This window comes from Scatophagus argus, chromosome 4 (genome assembly GCF_020382885.2).
Source record: "Scatophagus argus isolate fScaArg1 chromosome 4, fScaArg1.pri, whole genome shotgun sequence".
Taxonomy (NCBI): domain Eukaryota; kingdom Metazoa; phylum Chordata; class Actinopteri; family Scatophagidae; genus Scatophagus; species Scatophagus argus.
This window is the reverse complement of record NC_058496.1, coordinates 22,417,050-22,435,638: the sequence shown is the minus strand read 5'-3', so window position 1 is coordinate 22,435,638 and position 18,589 is coordinate 22,417,050. Positions and strand designations below refer to the sequence as shown.

The 18,589-nt window shown below is 39.5% G+C and overlaps 2 protein-coding genes across 2 annotated transcripts in view; one reads left to right on the top strand and one right to left on the bottom strand.

Moving 5' to 3' along the window:
- Window positions 1-18,589, bottom strand: part of prdm6 (PR domain containing 6) — an 80,300-nt gene that overhangs the window by 31,022 nt on the left and 30,689 nt on the right. The gene's annotated exons all lie outside the window — the stretch shown is intronic.
- LOC124057484 lies at window positions 4,913-10,485 on the top strand. Its single transcript, XM_046385809.1, has 4 exons — window positions 4,913-5,004; window positions 5,158-5,293; window positions 5,910-5,972; window positions 6,861-10,485. The coding sequence occupies exons 3-4, from the start codon at window positions 5,954-5,956 to the stop codon at window positions 9,893-9,895; spliced, it is 3,054 nt and encodes a 1,017-aa protein (XP_046241765.1). The 5' UTR covers window positions 4,913-5,004; window positions 5,158-5,293; window positions 5,910-5,953; the 3' UTR covers window positions 9,896-10,485.

Below are 18,589 nucleotides of genomic sequence, written 5' to 3'. Positions count from 1 at the left end.
TAGAGTGAAAATACTGATAAAGATCAGAACATGTTTGAGGAGAACAGCTCGTTCGGCCAGACTTGGTCGACTTAGTCGAACTGAGCCTGCTGAAGATCTTTGAGAGTCTCTGTGTGTGTTTTCTTAATTCTTTCCACACCAAGGGAGAGGTGGGCTGGTGTTGGACCCATGTGAAAACACAGCCGAGGGGAACCAGACTATAAATCAAACATACCCAATGACCTCCCAGGATTAAAAGAGAAAGTGGGGTTCACAAACATGCAGCAGCTTGTATGTATTTAAAACAAGTGTATGTCTTTAAATACAAACGTGCTGCTACACTGAGGTGGGGCTGTGTTATAAATCACACACATCTAACAGACTCTCAGGTATGAAAAATAAAGACCCCTGGTGCCTTCCAGCAGCACAGTTCAGTTTAAAATTGTTCCTCTGGCAGATCAGTGGGACGCAGCATCGTCAGCTCTCTGATCTTTCCTCTATTCTCTGTTTTCATTCAAAGCAAAAATAGCTTTATAATCAGTTTTTAAGTAGCATACATATGAACAGTGTGAGGTTATAAATCAAACAACTCAAATTCCTTAAAAGGTGTAATAATGTGTCTACATTCTTGAAAAGATGTTTTTTTAAAACCTTCATGCTGATGAAGCATAACAAAGACAGTCCACAATTTCAAAGTGGTCTGGCCCAACGAAGTGGCCATTTTGAGGTTTGTACAGTCTATGTGCAAGAGTGACGTTACAGTTAGAGCACACTGTAAAAATTCACAGATGCAAAAAAAAGGAATAGCCAGTGATTTACACTTTGACCAAGCTAGGAAAGAAAACTTCTCAATGGAGAAGGCCTTCAGTCCATTCTTCAAAAGGATCTTTGACTTGGCATTTTGTGTATAACCGCAAATCAGTCCCCGACCGCCATCCAATACCAAGAATCCAAGACATGTTGGATGTGCTGGGCGGAGCTCTTGGTTTTCGGTGTTGGATCAGGGCAAGGCGTACCACCAGGGTTTCTTGGATGAAGAAAGCCGCCCCTTGACTGCCTTCATCACACCCTGGGGGCTCTATCAATGGGCACGCATTCCTTTTGGCCTGAGCTCCGCACCCGCTGAGTTCCAGAGGAGCATGGAACACTGCTTGGCAGGCCTCAGGGACACAATTTGCCTCCCATACCTGGACGACAACCTCGTGCACAGCAGCAGCTTTGAAGAGCACTTAGAGCACATCCGCCTCGTCCTCCAGTGTCATAAAGAACATGGTGTTAAACTGACCCCAAAGAAGTGTGAGCTGTTCAGGCGCAGTGTCGCCCACCCCCTCTATAGCTTGCTTAGTCCTCCACCTTCTGAGAGCAACATTGCCCCAGCCTCAACTGACAAGTCGAAAAATGAGGCAAAGAAAAACAAAGGCCACTTACCATCACGCACACCCATTCAGTGGACCAGCTCCCACCAAGAGATACTGAACCAGCTAGTAGATGCTCTTACCAGACCTCCTGTCCTCGGGTATCCTGACTTCACCAATCCCTTTTATATTACATTGTGATGCATCATAGGTCGGGATTGGCGCAGTTTTGTACCAGCGACAGCAAGGCAAGATGAGAGTGATAGCGTATGGCTCCCACACCCTGAGTCCAGCAGAGAAAAAGTACCATCTACACGCGGGCAAATTAGGGTTTTTGGCGATGAAGTGTGCCATCTGTGAACGTTTCCGGGATTATTTGTACCATGCTCCATCTTTCATGGTGTACACTGATAATAACCCGCTAACATATGTACTCACTACAGCAAAACTAAATGCCACAGGTCACAGATGGGTTGCAGAGCTGGCCAACTACAACTTCACCATACACCATCATCCAGGTAAGACCAATGCAGACGCTGATGGGCTGTCGGGGATCCCACTGGACATTGACAGCTACATGAGGAGCTGCACAGCTAAAGTTGGGCAGGAAGCCATAAGTGCATCCATGGAGTCGGTATCAGTAGGCGTAGGAGTTATCCACTTTAACACAAAGTTGATCAAAGATTCTGACACTAACCAGTCTTGTACACCAGATCAGGTTCGCAAAGCGCAGGAAGCAGTCCTGTCAAGAGTACTCTGGAACAAATCACAGGGTAGAAGACCAAGTAGGACAGAGGTGAAGGCTGAGCATCCCGCCGTAGCTGCACTGCGTAAGCACTGGTTGAAGCTTCACGTCGACCGAGATGGTGTCCTACGCCGCCAAACAACCTGTCGAGAGCAGCTACTGATCCCTAAAGCCTACCGTCCACTGGTTTTCAAAGAGCTCCATCAAGACATGGGCCACTTAGGGGTTGAAAGGATGCTTGACCTGATCCGAGACAGGTTCTACTGGGCACAGATGGCAGCAGAAGTCGAGCATTTTGTTACAGAAGAGTGTGAGTGCATCAAGAAGAAGAAGCCGAGTAAGCAGACCTGTGCATCCCTGACCTCAATCTAGTCCACTTACCCATATCAGATTGTGTCCATATACTTCCTCCACCTGGAAAAGTGTAACCAGGGCTATGAGTATATCCTAGTCGTCATGGATCAAGCCTACGCGACGAAGAACAAGGCAGCTAAAACTGTCACAGACAAGCTCTTCAACGACGTTGCACTCAAGTTCGGCTTCCCGACCAGACTGCACCACGGAATGGGCGAAAAAACTGAAAATAAGCTAATGGCAAGAATGAAAGAACTCTCCGGTATCCAGGGCTCCCATACAACACCCTACCACCCACAAGGTAATGGACAGGTGGAAAGATTCAACCACACCCTGTTGTCCATGTTACGGACCCTGCAGGACAAGGAGAAGGATGATTGGAAAGAGTCATTGGCTAAAGTGGTTCATGCATACAACTGTACAAAGAGTGAGGGGACAGGCTATGCCCTTTATCACCTCATTTGGACGTTCCCCACGCCTGCCCATCGATCTGCTCTTTGGTCTAAAAAAAGAGGAAGCTGCTGGAAAAGTGGCTTCTGAAACAGCTATCAAGGAAGCTGCTTGAGGAAAAGCCTACTACTATGTGAGAATCAAAGGGAGAGATCTTCGACCCAGGGATAAAGTCCTCCTCCAAAACCTCACGCCCAGAGGTGGACCCGCAAAGATCCAGTCATACTGGGAGGACCAAGTCTACAGAGTGGAAGAGAGAAAAGCGGATGACAGTCCAGAAAATGGCAAAGGAAGAGAGAGGGTGGTGCATAGGAACCTCACCTACCCTGTGACTTTCTACCCGTTGAAAAGCCACCAGCACAGACTGCTCAGACCCAAAAAGACTCTCCAACTGTCCCAAAGAAAAAGACCAGACCTTCGCGTAGACAACAGCAGCAACCAGAGAACGGTGACACATCAGAGGAAGACCACAGAGGCACCTACCAGTGGCACCTCAGACCTGTGCCAGGGAGACGACAGAGGCAGACTCCATTCAATCCCTTGGCAGAGCCTTTCCAGCCTCAACCAAGTCTTCAACACCAAGAAGAGGATTTGCCACTACAGAGTGAAGACGATTTGCCACTACAGAGTGAAGAGGACGTGCCAGGGCAGAATGAAGACCCTGAGACTGACCCTGAAAGGCCCGGGAGTGGTGAACCTGAGATTGACATTCCAGCTGCAAATGAAGATGAGACTGACACTGTGAGACAGCAACCTCAAAGACAGAAGCTGACTCTGACTCAGAGGGACTGTAGGGTAACTACTACTCAGGTTATTGGGAGAAACACCTTCTGAAGACCTTGGACTGTCAAAGTGTGTTAAAGTTATGGTTGAATATGTGATGTAAACAGTAATGTCAGGAGACATTAAATTTTGTGGGGGAGAGTGTGGCACTATGAGATAGATTGTTACGGGCAGAACTACTGTTAATGTTTATTTTTGCAGTAATGGTGCAATAGATGTTTTGCCAGCAGAGGGTGCTCTGATAAGATTGATAAGAAGTTCAGTGAGTACGTGGTGCGACAGTGTACAGACCACACACCGTGTACGCTCCTATTGACCTGTATTTTTCTGTTTTGCAGTTTCTAAAAAAAAATAAATATGTCACACGGGAGATGAGTCGGCCCATCATTTCCTGCATTGTAACATATTTATTCAAAAACAGTCGAAAGGATCAAAGACCAATAACCAAAAGAAGAAGGGAATAAACCAGAAAGCAGTGCAGCTACAAGACATCTTGGAGTTTGAATAAGAGTGTTAACTGTCACTTTTTTAGATGGAAAATCTGTTCTTTTCATGTCATTATCTGTGCTGATACAGAAAGCTGAAGTCCAAGTCCAGTGTCTTTTTTCAAGTCTTCAGACCAAACTGTCTTTGGAACGGGACTTTTTTCTTTATACTCAAACATTTATGCTCATCATACAGGAAACAAGATATTCTTTTTGATAACTGCTCTGTTGCTGTTTCCTGGTACTGACGAGTTTTACCAGTTTTTAAAGGCCCTGTCGAGAAACCACGTGCAAGGTGCAAGGGGAATTCCAAATTCCAAACTTCACAGGTTGGGTGTTTTTTCTGTGGGAGGCTCATTTATCTGATGGAAATATAGCACAACTCAAAGCCCTACCAAACTGTTAAATTTAGAATTTTTACTGTGTTATGGAAGTGTCCATGTTCTGTCCTTGCACCTGGCAGCAAAATGGCTTTCATTGTCAACTTTCATTGTCGGCTGGAATCATATGCCCAGTTAAAGCATCAGTGGTGTGAACAGCCACCGACCACAGTTAACCCCAGACTATCAATTATACTGGCTGTGTGCAGGGTAGCACATCTAATTATCTATCTATAACTAACTTCAACTAAGCCTGAAAAAAAGTGATGAGCAGAATTAGTTTGACAAACACTGTTGTTTCATTGTTCTCGTACTTGTGCAATGACAACTATTAATGTGTTTTACCAGTTGGTAATGTCAGTATGTGTGCCCTGCCCATTTGCTGTTGTCATGCCAAACTCTGACTGAGTTTCATTTTAGAGTTGGGACTTGACTTACTCACTTGAGACGAAGTGGTGCTGTTATCTTAACTGGTGAGTAGATATAAAATGCCACAAATAACCAATGAGACAAACAAAAACAAACAGAAAGTGTGTGTGCAGCTTACAACCTCAATTTGATTGGTTGATTAATAATAATTGATTGATTAATTGATTAATAATAAACAGTTAATTGATAATCCGCAGGTGGTGAATGTTCAGGCATGGTGAACTGATGGACCAAAATATGTCCTGACTTGTTAACAGACTAAGTACAGCATACCTGTACAAGATATGGTATGAGCTCAAGCAAAAGCTGCAATAAAAGAGACAACATTCTCAGGTGAGTGCAGAATGTTTGACTATGTAGATTGAAACAGTGAAACAAATAAAAAGCCACCAACCAGCGGGAAAGCTCATGTCATTTTTTTGAAAAGTAAAAGCAAATATTTGTTCTGTTTATGCACTCAGAGAGTTAAAGCTTTAACTCTTTGAGTGAATATGACCTGAATGACTGAGAATCTCCAGATATTCTGTTTATGTGATTATGTGAAATGATTTGAATTATGTTATCTGAAAGTTATTAATGCCTATATCTTAAGGAGAATATATACAGTTAATTTACATTTTAGTAAATGAGCACTTTTATATATGGATTACATATTCAAATGTGTTAAACTGAAGCCACTTAAATTCCACAGTATCCAATATTCGTCAATATCTTCCAGCTGCCTGATTTTATATTAATATCTCATGCTATAATCATGCTGCAATCAAAGCGAGTTAATATTTAAGTTACTATTTTAGATGATTGTAATACACAAATGCATTTTCACAGGGTTGCTTATCCTGTTAATACTGAAAACTTTCTGTATAATGTTCAGATGATGGTGTTTATTTGCTTTATTTATCTATTGGTTTTAGTATCATAATTTTGCTTGTTTCCTTAAATTCAACAGGTACTTCAGACTCTAACTGTTAACTGGAATTTTTCTAATACAAAATGGCAACATCAGCCTCTGGTAAGTCTAGTAAGTCCTCACATCATAGATATGGTCTGTCTATAAGAAGGAAGACTTTAATTAAATGGACCAAAATTTCAAAAGTTATAACAAAGAGGAATGGGGTAGTTGTTTTTCCACAGATCTTAGTAGTTCCTTTTACTTAAGGGTGTACTAAATAGAACATTATGATTGTTCCCCCAAAACAACAGCAATAAGCAATGAGAAGAGACAAATGAAGAAACTGGTCAGTGTAGTAACATTAATTTTAAATAGTCCTGTATAAGCAGCAAACTCAAACCAGCAGATTCAACAAACCAGATTTATGTTTCTTCCTTTACCATCATGTGATAATTATCTAGACAGATAGTTGTAATATGAAGTCATAATACTAAAACTTTCATTATCAGTTTTACTCAAAACTGACACAACATTGAATAAAATTATAATTTTTTTGTAACATGAAAGGGGTGACTCGATGTTGGAATTAAATAACCAAATCTCAGCTCTACAAAGCAAGTCGTTTCCCACAGTAGGCAGCTATTTTCAGCGTTTGATAAACCCACAGTCCACTACCTGCAGAGCATACATAGACATAGTAAGTGACAAGTGAAGAGACTCCTTATGTATTCACATTGATCTTATAAATTGTAAAGCAACTAAAATATTGTAGCAGATATTTCTGGTAGTGGACACAAATGGCACAGTGTCATCTGCATACATGAGCAAATTTGATGATACATAATTTCCACATTTATGAATTTCTTAAAACTGGACAGTTGGACATTTTTCATTTTTTTTCTTAATATAATGCGTGAATGACTGACATTGATTGACACATCAGAATGATGATTGCCTCAATGAATTTTGAACATTCTTGTCATGCTTTTGTTTTTTTCTGTTTTACAGCATCTGAACTCAGAATTGTGATACTTGGAAAAAGTCAGAACGAAAACATAACATTAAGTAACTTTATCAATGGCAAAAAGGACTGTTCTCATCAAAAAATGTACAATCAATTTGGACATATCCATAAAGATTTGAGAAATATGCCCTTCACAGTAGTGAAAACAACACATGTCTTCAGTAAGCCTGTGGATAAAGTGAGATACGAGATGAAGAGGTGCGTGGCTGAGTGCCCCCCTGGACCAAATGTTGTGCTGCTGTTAGTGAAGCCTTCTGATTTTAATGAACGGGACAGACAAAAATTTAAGTTTATCATGAGCTTCTTTGGCCAAGATGCTTTTAAATACTCAATGATTGTCACAACGCAAAATGATAATGGAGACAATTTCTCACTGAAACAACTAATCCAAGACTGTGGACAAAGGCAGCACAAAATCAGCTTGGATGAAAAAGATCTTCCTGAGTACGAACTTCAAGAACTGATTGAAAAAATGGAAAACATACTGAGTGAAAACAGAGGACAATATTTAACCTTTACTGAAGAGACTGATCAGATGCCACCACCTGAATGTCCAAAGCCCCCTCTAAACTTGGTACTGTGTGGACAACACGAAGCCTGGAAGACTTCTGCAGCTCGTGCCATTCTGGGAGAAAGAAAATTTGGTCCACATGTTAAATCATCAGCATGTGTCAAAAATGAAGGAGAGGTGTGTGGACGGTGGGTTTCGCTGGTGAAACTGCCAGCCTTGTATGGAAAATCTAAGGAAGCAGTGATGGAGGAATCATCTAAGTGTATCTCCCTCTGTGATCCTGAGGGTGTCAATGCCTTTGTCCTGATCCTACCTTTATGTCCCCCGACTGAGGATGACAAAAAAGAATTGGAAGCCATCAAGAACTCTTTCAGCTCACGGGTCAATGATTTCACCATGATTCTTTTTACTGCGGAAGCAAATCCTAACTTTCCAGCAGCAGTGACATTTCTACAGAAAAACAGAGATGTCCAGGAACTCTTTCAGAAATGTGGTGGACGACATTTTGTCTTTAACGTCACAGACAAACAGCAAGTGCCTGAAGTGTTACATACCTTGGAAAACATGAGAGCTGTGGGATGCAGATTTTTCACAAAAGATATGTTTTCCAAGAGTGCAAGAGTTTCAAGACATACATCTTTAAAGGTGGAAAGTAACACATATAAGCAAAAAGAGTTTCACAGGATGGTGCTGGGTAGAGAATCTCTCAGAATGGTGCCAGGTAGAGAGTCTCTTGTAAAGGTGCCAGACAGAGAGTCTCTTGTGAAGGTGCCAGGTAGAGAGTCTCTTGTGAAGGTACCAGGTAGAGAGTCTCTTGTGAAGGTACCAGGTAGAAAGTCTCTTGTGAAGGTGCCAAGTACAGAGTCTCATAAGATGATGCTGGGTAGAGAATCTCTACCAAGTACAAAGTCAAGTACAGAGTCTGTAAGGATGGTGCTGATTGGGAAAACTGGTTCTGGAAAAAGTGCCACTGGAAACACAATACTGGGGAAAAAATGCTTTGACTCCAAAGCTTGTCTCAAGTCAGTGACCCAGCTTTGCCAAAAAGAAACAGGAGAGATTGATGGGCAGCCTGTCACTGTGGTAGACACCCCTGGCTTGTTTGACACAACTCTGTCCAGCAGTGAAGTTCAACAGGAGATTCTCAAATGTATCACCATGTTGGCTCCTGGACCTCACGTGTTTTTATTAGTGCTGCAGATTGGCCGCTTTACACCAGAGGAAAAAGAGACTGTGGAGATGATCAAAACATTTTTTGGCAAGAAGTCAGAAGACTTCATCATTGTCATTTTCACCAAAGGAGATGATCTTAAAAATCAAACAGTAGAGAGTTACTTAGCAGAAGACACCGAGGGATTCATCAAAAATCTGACAACTCAGTGCGGAGGAAGATACCAGGTCTTCAACAACAATGATCAAAATAATCGTTCTCAAGTCAGTGAGCTGCTAAGCAAGATTGAGTTACTGGTGAGCAAAAATGGCGGTGGCTACTACACTTCAGAGATGTTCAAGAAGGCAGAGGTAGCCACACAAAAGGAAATTGAAAAGATCATGAAGGTGAAAGAACCAGAGATACAGAGAGAACAGAGGGACCTTGAAAGGAAACATCAAGAAGAAATGCAAAAGAAAAAAGAAAAAATGGCACAACTGATATCGACATTTGATCAAGATGAAAGCGCCAAACTAGTTAAAGAAAAAGAAGAGGACATGAAGAAGGAGCAGAAGAGAGAAAGAGAAAGGAGAGAAGAAGAGGACAGGAACAAGAAATGCCAAGAGGAAAGCCAAGAACGCAAGTGGGAACAAAGACTTGAAACTCTGGAGAAAACAATAAAATATGGAACAAAAAAACAAATTGCTGACAGGATATTATCACAGAGTAGAGAAGAAATTAAAAAAGAGCGAGAGGCTTGGGAGCAAGAAAGAAGGGAATGGTGGGAGAAACGATATCGAGAAGATGAACAGAGACAAGAGGAGGAGCAAACACAACTTAGAAAGCTCAGAAAAGACTACGAGCAAGAATTAAAAAGGTACAAAAACATAAGAAAAGAAGAAATTAGAGCAAAAAGAGAAAACGCGGAAAGAGAATTTAAAGAATTACAAGAAAACTATGAGAAAAAACTAGAGGAAATAAAGAAGAAACATGAAGAAGAGGCCAGAAAACAAGCTGAAGAATACAGTGAATTCAGACATGTATATGTCAATGATGTTTCAGTTGTGTTCGAGCAGTATGGAAAGGAAATACAGGATATGAAGCTGAGGCAACAAAAACTAAACGACACAATGATGGGACAGCTGTGCAGAAACAAAGCATATCAAAAAGACTTTGATAAACTGAAGAAAAAACAAGAACAAGAAATGAATGACCTGAAATTGAAGTATTTTGAAAACAAAGAAAATGGGGACAAAGAAATTGATGAGCTAAAGAAAATACATGAGGAAGAAATAAATCACTGGATACAGGAACATGTGAAAAAAGCAGCAGAAAGCAAGGCTTGTAGCATTTTATGAGATGTTTTGTTTTTGACAGTTTCAACTGCAGAACTGACTATTAAGTGATCTGAGTTGTTTTCGTTTTTTTTTTTTTTTTTTGGCACATACCATTATATTATTTGATCAATGTTTGACTATATATATATATAACAAAAAAAGTAAGCTAAATAGTGTTGTATAGTGCAAAGGTCAAGTTAACATTTGTCCTAGTGGCCACAGTAGCCCTTACTAACTGCCACATGCAAAGTGTTATCTGTATTTTATTTATTATTTTAATTTCTATTTGTCACTCTTTCTTCTGCTTGGGGTTGTCAGTACAAAATTACATAGGGTGGGATACATGAAGTTTTTCTTAGCTGTAAATTTAAGTGAATCTGTATAACACACAGCATGTTAGTAAACAAAAGATTTTTCAGTGGGCCCAAATGGAATCTGCTTTTTTTAAAATTGTTTTTAGGGATGGTTAAGAATGAAAATCTGAGGAATTTAGTGCAACATTTTTTATGCCTTCATTCTCAAGTCTGAACTTCTTGTTATATGTTCTCATGTAAACACACGTCACTATTTTAAAAATGTACACAGATGAATAAAGTTTTAGAGTCATTACATATTGGCTCAGATTTTTTCCTCATTTCCTCATTTTACCGAGGTAGTCATAATGAAACATATTCTAATAAGAAATCATTCAAAATTAAGTTAAAATTAAAGAAGGACTGAACTGGAAGGCAGCATTTATAAAGGTTTTTGAAAAAAAGAATTAACTCTGTGTAAACCCACTGTAAATTACTTAAATGCAATGTGAACGTTTAGTGAACTCTTCATATATATCCTTCACTGCTTGAGAGTATCCCGATGTCCACAGAAACAATGAATTCATGCAGAAAGTAAAATATTGCTCAATAACACCAGAGATATATGTTCTATAATATCTGTACTTAAGCCAGCAGGCAGTGTAGAAAACTGGGTGAGGTTCTAATCCTAGACCTCTTGTGTTCCTGCTGGTTCTACGGGCCTGAGCACTTCATTGCTCAACACAAAAAACTGCTGTGTTGTACATTGCAGAATGCAATTTTATTCTTAACCCATGAACAGTGAGTCTTCTCTAGGGCTTTTCTAGGGCTGTACCGTTTACAATCAAAATTGAAGCTTCAAACAGCACAGAGCAGGATGAAAAGGGGAAGCAGCAAGTTGTCAGTTTAGCAGTAAAATGTACAGTGCAGGTAGAGTAGCGTAGAGTGTAGTGTAGAGTTTGTCAGTAAATAAAGAGTGAAGAGTGAAGTTCTTCCTTTCCCAAATGCAAGAAAAGTGAAAGAATTTTCCTCTGTTCACCTGAGAGGAAAACAAGCATCTCTGCTGGAGTTAGTAGATATGTTCAGATCAGATATGACAATTATATTATACTAATGCTACTCATACTGATACTATAATACTAATAACATGAATAAATGATATTGCTGAAAGGTGATCATGTTGCCATGGGAGAGGTTTTACACACTGCACACAAATGAATTACCATCTTGGTCAAGTCTGATATCCCTCTCACTGATAATTAAAACTATAAATAGCACAAACTGACAACATAAACATAATGACAACATAAATTTTACAAACACTAACAAAATAATAACGTGTGTGTGAGTGTGTGGCTGGCTGTCATTAGAGCAGCACACTCAGTGTTGTTCCTTTTAATTTAAAGACCTTTTAGAACAACTACTGGTACCAATTTTTTCGCTTGTAATTTTCTCCACTACATTGTACTTTGAGATTAAAATTGGTCTGTAACAACAGATTGGATTATTTGTGCATTTATGTTCTTAAAAAAAGCGTAGTTAGACAAATGGGCACGTGTGTGTGTGTGGCTGTATTTAAAGTAATGTGCATGTGCATGTCCCTAATGAAACAGGTGACTGCTTGACCAGGTGACAGTATATAAACTGTTAAAATATCAATAAACTATTGAGAGACCAAGACACTGAGAGAAAAAAGCCGAATACAGAAATGTCAGTCACTGTTCTCTTTGAACAGGTGTTCCACACCAATTTGAAAACCACAACAACTATATCCAATCGCCTGTTGTTGGCTGTCAGTTGTTGTGGCACTAGTGCAACACTGCTTCAGTTTTAACGATATGTCATAATGGTATTTGGCCTGCAATGTTTAGGTGGGTGGTGTGTGTCAAAGAACATCCACCAGAACCCAAGGTTTCCCTGTAGAATATTGTATTGTTAACAGATGATTAATTTTATCCACTAATCTGTCAGTGGTTGTAGCTGGTGTACATAGTATTAAAAGGACACCTTTGTTGAATTATTGCTAAATTGATAATTCTTTTAGATTTGACCAGATGGAGGTGGTGCAGTGGTTGCAATGTTGCCTCACAGCAAGAGAGTTCCAGGTTCAAATTCCAGTGTGGACCCTTTTGTGTGAAATTCTCTGTGCCTGCCTGGGTTTTGCCGGGTACTCCAATTTCCTCCCACACATGCGCATTAGGTTAATTGGCTACTCTACATTGTCCCTAGGTGTGAGTGAGTGCGTGTGTGGTTGTCTGTCTTTGTGTGTCCGTCTGGGTGTATCCCGCCTCTTGCCTGGGCTGGGCTCCAGCCAGGGATAAACTATTAAGGAATATTAATAGTTCAACATTCAGCATTTTTTCAGCTTTTAAATGCTAAAGTTACGGAGTGTTTGCTAAAAGTTTGTTATCACAACATCGCAACTCAGATGATCCTTTAAAAATTTATGGGAAATGATTTTAAGGTCAAAATAAGACAAACGGTGGATAAAAAAATAAACAAACAAAAAACCTAAGAAATATTAAACAAATAATGCTTACTTTGCATTACAGAAGTCCACAAGTCTACAAGATCTTTTAAGTCATGGACATTTGGATTTAGCCTTTCATAAAACTGAAAAGAGGATGTGAGGGTAATATAGCTCAACAGGCTGCTGGCAACTACTTTCTGTAGAGCCATAAAAAGAGGAGTGAAAACAATTTAGAAAATGGAACAACAGAATTTTTTTTCTCACATGCCTCTCAGAGCTTTCATATTACCTCAGTGTTTCAGTGCAATCATTTTGCATTGTTTTTCCTGAAATAAGTTTGTCCAGTGTTACCCTTACAAACCGAAGAGAATATATGGCGGGATCAACAACTGCAGCATGTGGTAAGTTTAGTAGGCAGGTATTTGTAAATACAGACCTGAATCAACGTAACAAAAGGGGCTGGGTTTGTGGGGGCATGGGGCTTCACAAACAGACTCGAGAGTCTTGAGTTACAGATCGAAAGGTTTGAAGGTTTATGAGATGCTAAAACACTGAACAGAATTTTTACATTCAAGATTCAGTTTAAGTTGTATCCTATTGCAGAGAGAGAGAAGATACTTGTCCCTAAACATCTTTAATAGATTAATTATTTAAAAACATAAATGAAAAGATAGCCCTAACTGGTATTAGGTTATTTTTATTTTTTTATTAGGTTAACTGGTAACAGAAATTATGTTTTTGTTTTCCCACAGCACCTGATCTCAGGATTGTGGTGTTTGGAAAGAGTCAAAGTGAAAATACAGCAATAAGTAACTTCATGACAAGAAACAGACACTCCTTCACTCATAAAACCATTGTATTGAACACTATCCAATAAATAAAATCCTGGATTGTGACTGAGCAATATTTAACATTTTCAGTAGAACACCATTAGCTATTTGTTTTGTGCAACAAAAAGCTGAATAAACTAAAACAGGCTATTTCACATGTCCTGCAACTATCAAAATATGTATTATCAAAAGCAGTAGTAGTACATAGGAGTAGTAATAGAAGTTTTAGTGCATTAAGTGACTACTTAATTGAGTTTGCTGTCGTGTCCAGCACACTTGCTGGCAGTAAAATACCAAGCTCAAGTGCTTATCCAAATGCTGATTTAATAGTAATGCACTTCAACAATTTTGTGAAATTTAACTTAGTTTATGAGGTATATGTGTGTGGTAGAGATACTGCTGGTGAGGTCACTTGGCTTGTTATTGTTACAGGTCCAACCCTGGCTATCAAAATGCACTGATCACATCTTTCCAGTGTTGATCATGGGAAGTCACCTTTCTGTTATTTCCATGACACGCTTGTTGTGGCATGTTTGTACTGGACTGTTTTCATTGTTGTCATGCCTATGTCAAGCCCTGCCCCGTCAGCTGTGCTAACAAAAAGGTTGTCCTAGGTGAGTTGAACTTTTATTGACTTTGATGAAAGACTATATGCAAAAATGTCACCTGGTGAATAGAAAAATGAAATTTCAACAAATTATAAATGTCTAAAAAAATATGCAGAATGTATAATTGTATAATAGAAAATATTTCATCTTTAACCACACTAATTAAAGTAATTTACTAATAATCCTCAGGCCTTAACTGTTCCATTGAACCAGAACCAAAGTTTGTCGTACATTCACACATTACATGCTCCTAGAGAACTAATACTACAACAAAAAGAAACAGCACCTCAGGTAAGTTAAGTATGTCACCAGAAAAAAGAATAAATAAATGGTAAGATGCAGCCAGCAAGAAACCTGATTTGTTGATTGACTTGATATGTTGACATGAATTTATTCATGTCTGTATCACAGGTTAACTGTTTATTAACTTAGTATACAGATATATAGAATATTTCAGGAAATTACATTCAATAATTTAACATTTAACATCTACAGTGTTTAATACACTTTAGTACACATTTTATTCATAAAATTCAATTACCCTAAGGATGAGTTCAATTGAAGCCAATTATATTAATCTTTGTGTTTGAATTTTATACATCATGGATGATGCAGCCACAAGTGTGAAGATTTGTCAAAATATTGTCGATCAACTTTGCCAACATGTGTTGCAGTCATGAACGTTTGTAGTGAAACAGGCCTAGTTCAGCAAATGATTAATTAATATAGCTGTATGTTTAAATGTGTTCTTTTTAATGTTAGACCAAAGACAAACCCCACTCGCTTTTTAAAACTAGTTTATGGGGAGGAATTTGTTTCCAGCTGGAGATACACTTTCCATAGCTGCAACACACAGAATAAGGATGTGTCTTTAAACTTTATCCTTAAACTTTTCCCATTTATTCTGACTGGTCCATAATGCCTTTAATACTGACAGTAAATTATACGAAGACAATTGGGTGGTCAACTTTTTCTCCAGGGCATAAGGGGAACCGAGCAGCCTGCATGCTTCACTCAGCTGAAGACTTACAATCCTTACTGTATCTTGCTTATTTGGCATAATGACTGCGCTCTGTGTATGGTGATAGATCAGGTCCATTACATTAGCCAATGGAGCACATACCACACAACAATTTTTGAAATCTCTACAAGAAATCATCCTCCGTTCTCACTGCTTATGACTGAGCACTACTGTTAACTGACATTACTTGATATATGACATTTTATATTGGTCATGAACTGCTAGGGACAACTAGCTATTTGCCCAGCACTGAAAATGAAAGGGCACATTTTAACACAAGCTTTAGTAACTTAAAGCAATCAAATTCAGAAAGAAAGTTGTAAGTAGCTATATAGCTGGCCACTCGCATTTACCTGTAGTGTCTCCACTGGCTTATACAACACACATGAGCATGATGAAAACACAAGTCACTGCAATGTTGGGACTGAGGCACCAGACGCAACCAGTATCACTTTAGGGGTCCCTGAAATCGCACTATGAAAGATTCTTCTAGATATAAAAATGGGAAATATATGTAATGCTGTGATACATAAAACCTGCTTTTTGTATAAAAGTAGGTTTTTATAGAAGATAATGTGAATTAATGCACAACCACAGTTCTAAAAAGGTGGAAGCTGTGTATAACATAAATAAAACAGAATGTGTAATTAATTAATGCTAATCCTAATGACAATCAAAAACAGTACATGTACAGTATATTTAATGTCTTACCCAATTTACTTAATTTTTGTTAAGTACATGCTTAATCTGAGCACAGTTCAAACAAATTTGTTCAGGGCCAACAAAAGACTGGGAAAGTTGTGCACTGCTCAAAAAACACCTGTTTGGAACATTTCACAGGTAAACAGGTTCCTTGGTGGTAGGCAATAGTATCATGAGTGGGTATGAAAGGGGCATCCTCGCAAGGCTCAGTTGCTCACAAGCAAGAATATGGCAAGTTCACCACTCTATGAAACAGGGATATAGGGAACAAGGATATTACTACATGGGCTTGGATAAATGGGCTTGGGCTTGGGCTTATGCACACACTTGGGCTTGTGCACAGTTTGTTTTCATGGTGTGCAACATTTTTCAGCATCTGAGTTGTATGAACCACTAACAAAAACGGAAAATGAACAAAAAAATGTGCTCATGGGGTTGTGCAAATTTTAATGCTTTGGCTATTGTTGTTTTACAGCATCTGAACTCAGGATTCTGGTGTTTTTTGAACAGTCAAAACGAAAAGAAAACAATAAATAACTTTATCACAAAGGAAAATAAAAATCCCGATCTTATGACAAAACAAAGTAGAGTTACCTTTGGAAAATGGAGAAAACAAACATTAACAGTGGTGGGAATGTCAGTCGTGGATCAGCGGTTAGGGTGTCGGACTCGTAACCGGTGGATCGCTGGTTCGATTCCCCGTCCCGGTGTCCATGGCTGAGGTACCCTTGAGCAAGGTACCTAAGCCCCACTGCTCCCCGGGCGCTGCACGCGGTCGCCCACTGCCCCGGGTTTGCTGTGTGTGTGTGCACGTCACTTGGGTGGGTTAAATGCAGAGCACGAATTTCATTGGAGTGAGTTCCCTCCAATGACAAAATATGTCACTTTCTTTCTTTCAGTCTGCCTGAGGATAAAGTGAGACTCGAGATGAAAAAGTGTGTTGCTCTTTGCCCCCCTGGACCAAATGTTCTCCTGCCCTTAGCGATGCCTTCAGATTTCAATGAAGAGGTGAAGAGGAAAAACAACAATTAAGGTTCATTCTGAGCTTTTAAAAAGGAAAAGCTTTGCTTTCAAATACTCAGTGGTCATCGAAACACAAAATGTGGAGCTGCAGAATTCTTCAGTAAATCAAGTCATCCAAGACTGCAAACAAAAGTAGCCCAAGATTTTCCTCCATAAAAAAGATCTTCCTGAACATGATTATCAAGCATTAATGGAAAAGATGGAGAACATAGTGAGTGACAACAAAGGAGGACATCTAAACCATACAGAAGAGCATAATGCTATAACAATGTCTTTAATGTCCAAACCTCCTCTTAACTTAGTGTGCCATGCAAGAAGCTTGATCAACCTGTTAACCCATCAGAGTGTGTTAAAAAATCAGGGAGAGGCCTGTGGACGTCTGGTTTGCCTGGTTGAGCTGCCTTGTATGGAAAACAGGAGACAGTGATAAAGGAATCATTCAGGTGTATCTCACTCTGTGGTCCTGTCAGAGTCCATGCCTTTGTACTGGTCCTGCCTGTGGGTCCTCTCACTGATGAAGACAAGAAAGAGTTAGAGGCCATCCAGAACACATTTGGCTCTCGAGTTAATGACTTCACCTTGATTCTGTTAACTGTGAAGTCAAATCCAAATTCTCCAGCCGTTGTAAGATTTCTGAAGGAGAATAAGCACATCCAGGATCTTTGTCAGAGCTCCAAAAACTGATATTTTGTTCTTGACCAAGCAGCAGGTCTTTTATTTGTTGCATACTGTGGAACAGATGAGAGCTAATGAATCCAGATGTTTCATGTAAGAAATGATGGCGAAGCCCCGAGTAAATAAGGTTGCAGGTTGTAAAGTTGTAAAACCAAAATGAAGATTCCAGGTTGTAAACATGAGAGCAGAGTGTCTAAGGTTGGTACTGATCGGGAAGTCCTGGTTGTAGAAAGAGTGCCACTGCGAACACTATTCTGGACAAAGAATGCTTCAAATCTACAGCCTGCATGAACTCTGTGATCAAGCATACTGCCAAAAAGCAGTAGGAGAGATTGATGGGCGATCTGTTACGGGTTGACACACCCATATTGTATGACGCAACTCTGTCCAACAATAAAGTTAAACAGGAACAGGAACAAAATGCATCACCTTGTTGGCTCCAGGGCCTCCTGCATTCTCACTGGTGGTGCAGATCGGCTGCTTCACACAGAAGGAAAAAGATACTGTGGAACTGATCAAGGAGTTTTTTGGCAAGAAGTCAGGAAACTTCATCATTGTTGTATTCACCAGAGGAGATGACCTTCAAAATCAAACAATTGAGAATTACATGCAGCATGACATAGGAGGCTTTGTTAAAAAAAAAAAAAAAAAAAGAGGAAGAGCTATTGACTAAAGTTGAGTCAGTGGTGAAGGCAAATGGCAGCAACTGCTACACCTCCAAGATGTTTCAAGGAGCTGAGAGAGCTGTTAAAAAGGAAGTGGCCAGGATCATGATTGTAAAGGAAGAAGAGATACAAAGAGAGAAGGGGGTGATAGAAAGAAAATATATAGAAGAAATACAAGCAAAGAAAAAAGAACTGGCAGAACAAATAACCAAAAATGAACAAGAAAGAGAATGGAATTCCAAACTGACAAAGCAAAAGGAGGAATACATTAAGAACGAACAGGAAAAGAGAGAAGCCGAGAAAGAGAAGGCCAAAACTCAGGAGGAAATTCAGTGAATCCAGTGGGCACAAAATTATGAAGCCCTGGAAAAAAAAATAAAACTTGAAACTGAAAAATAGTCAGATGATTACAAAAAGTTGATGCGAAA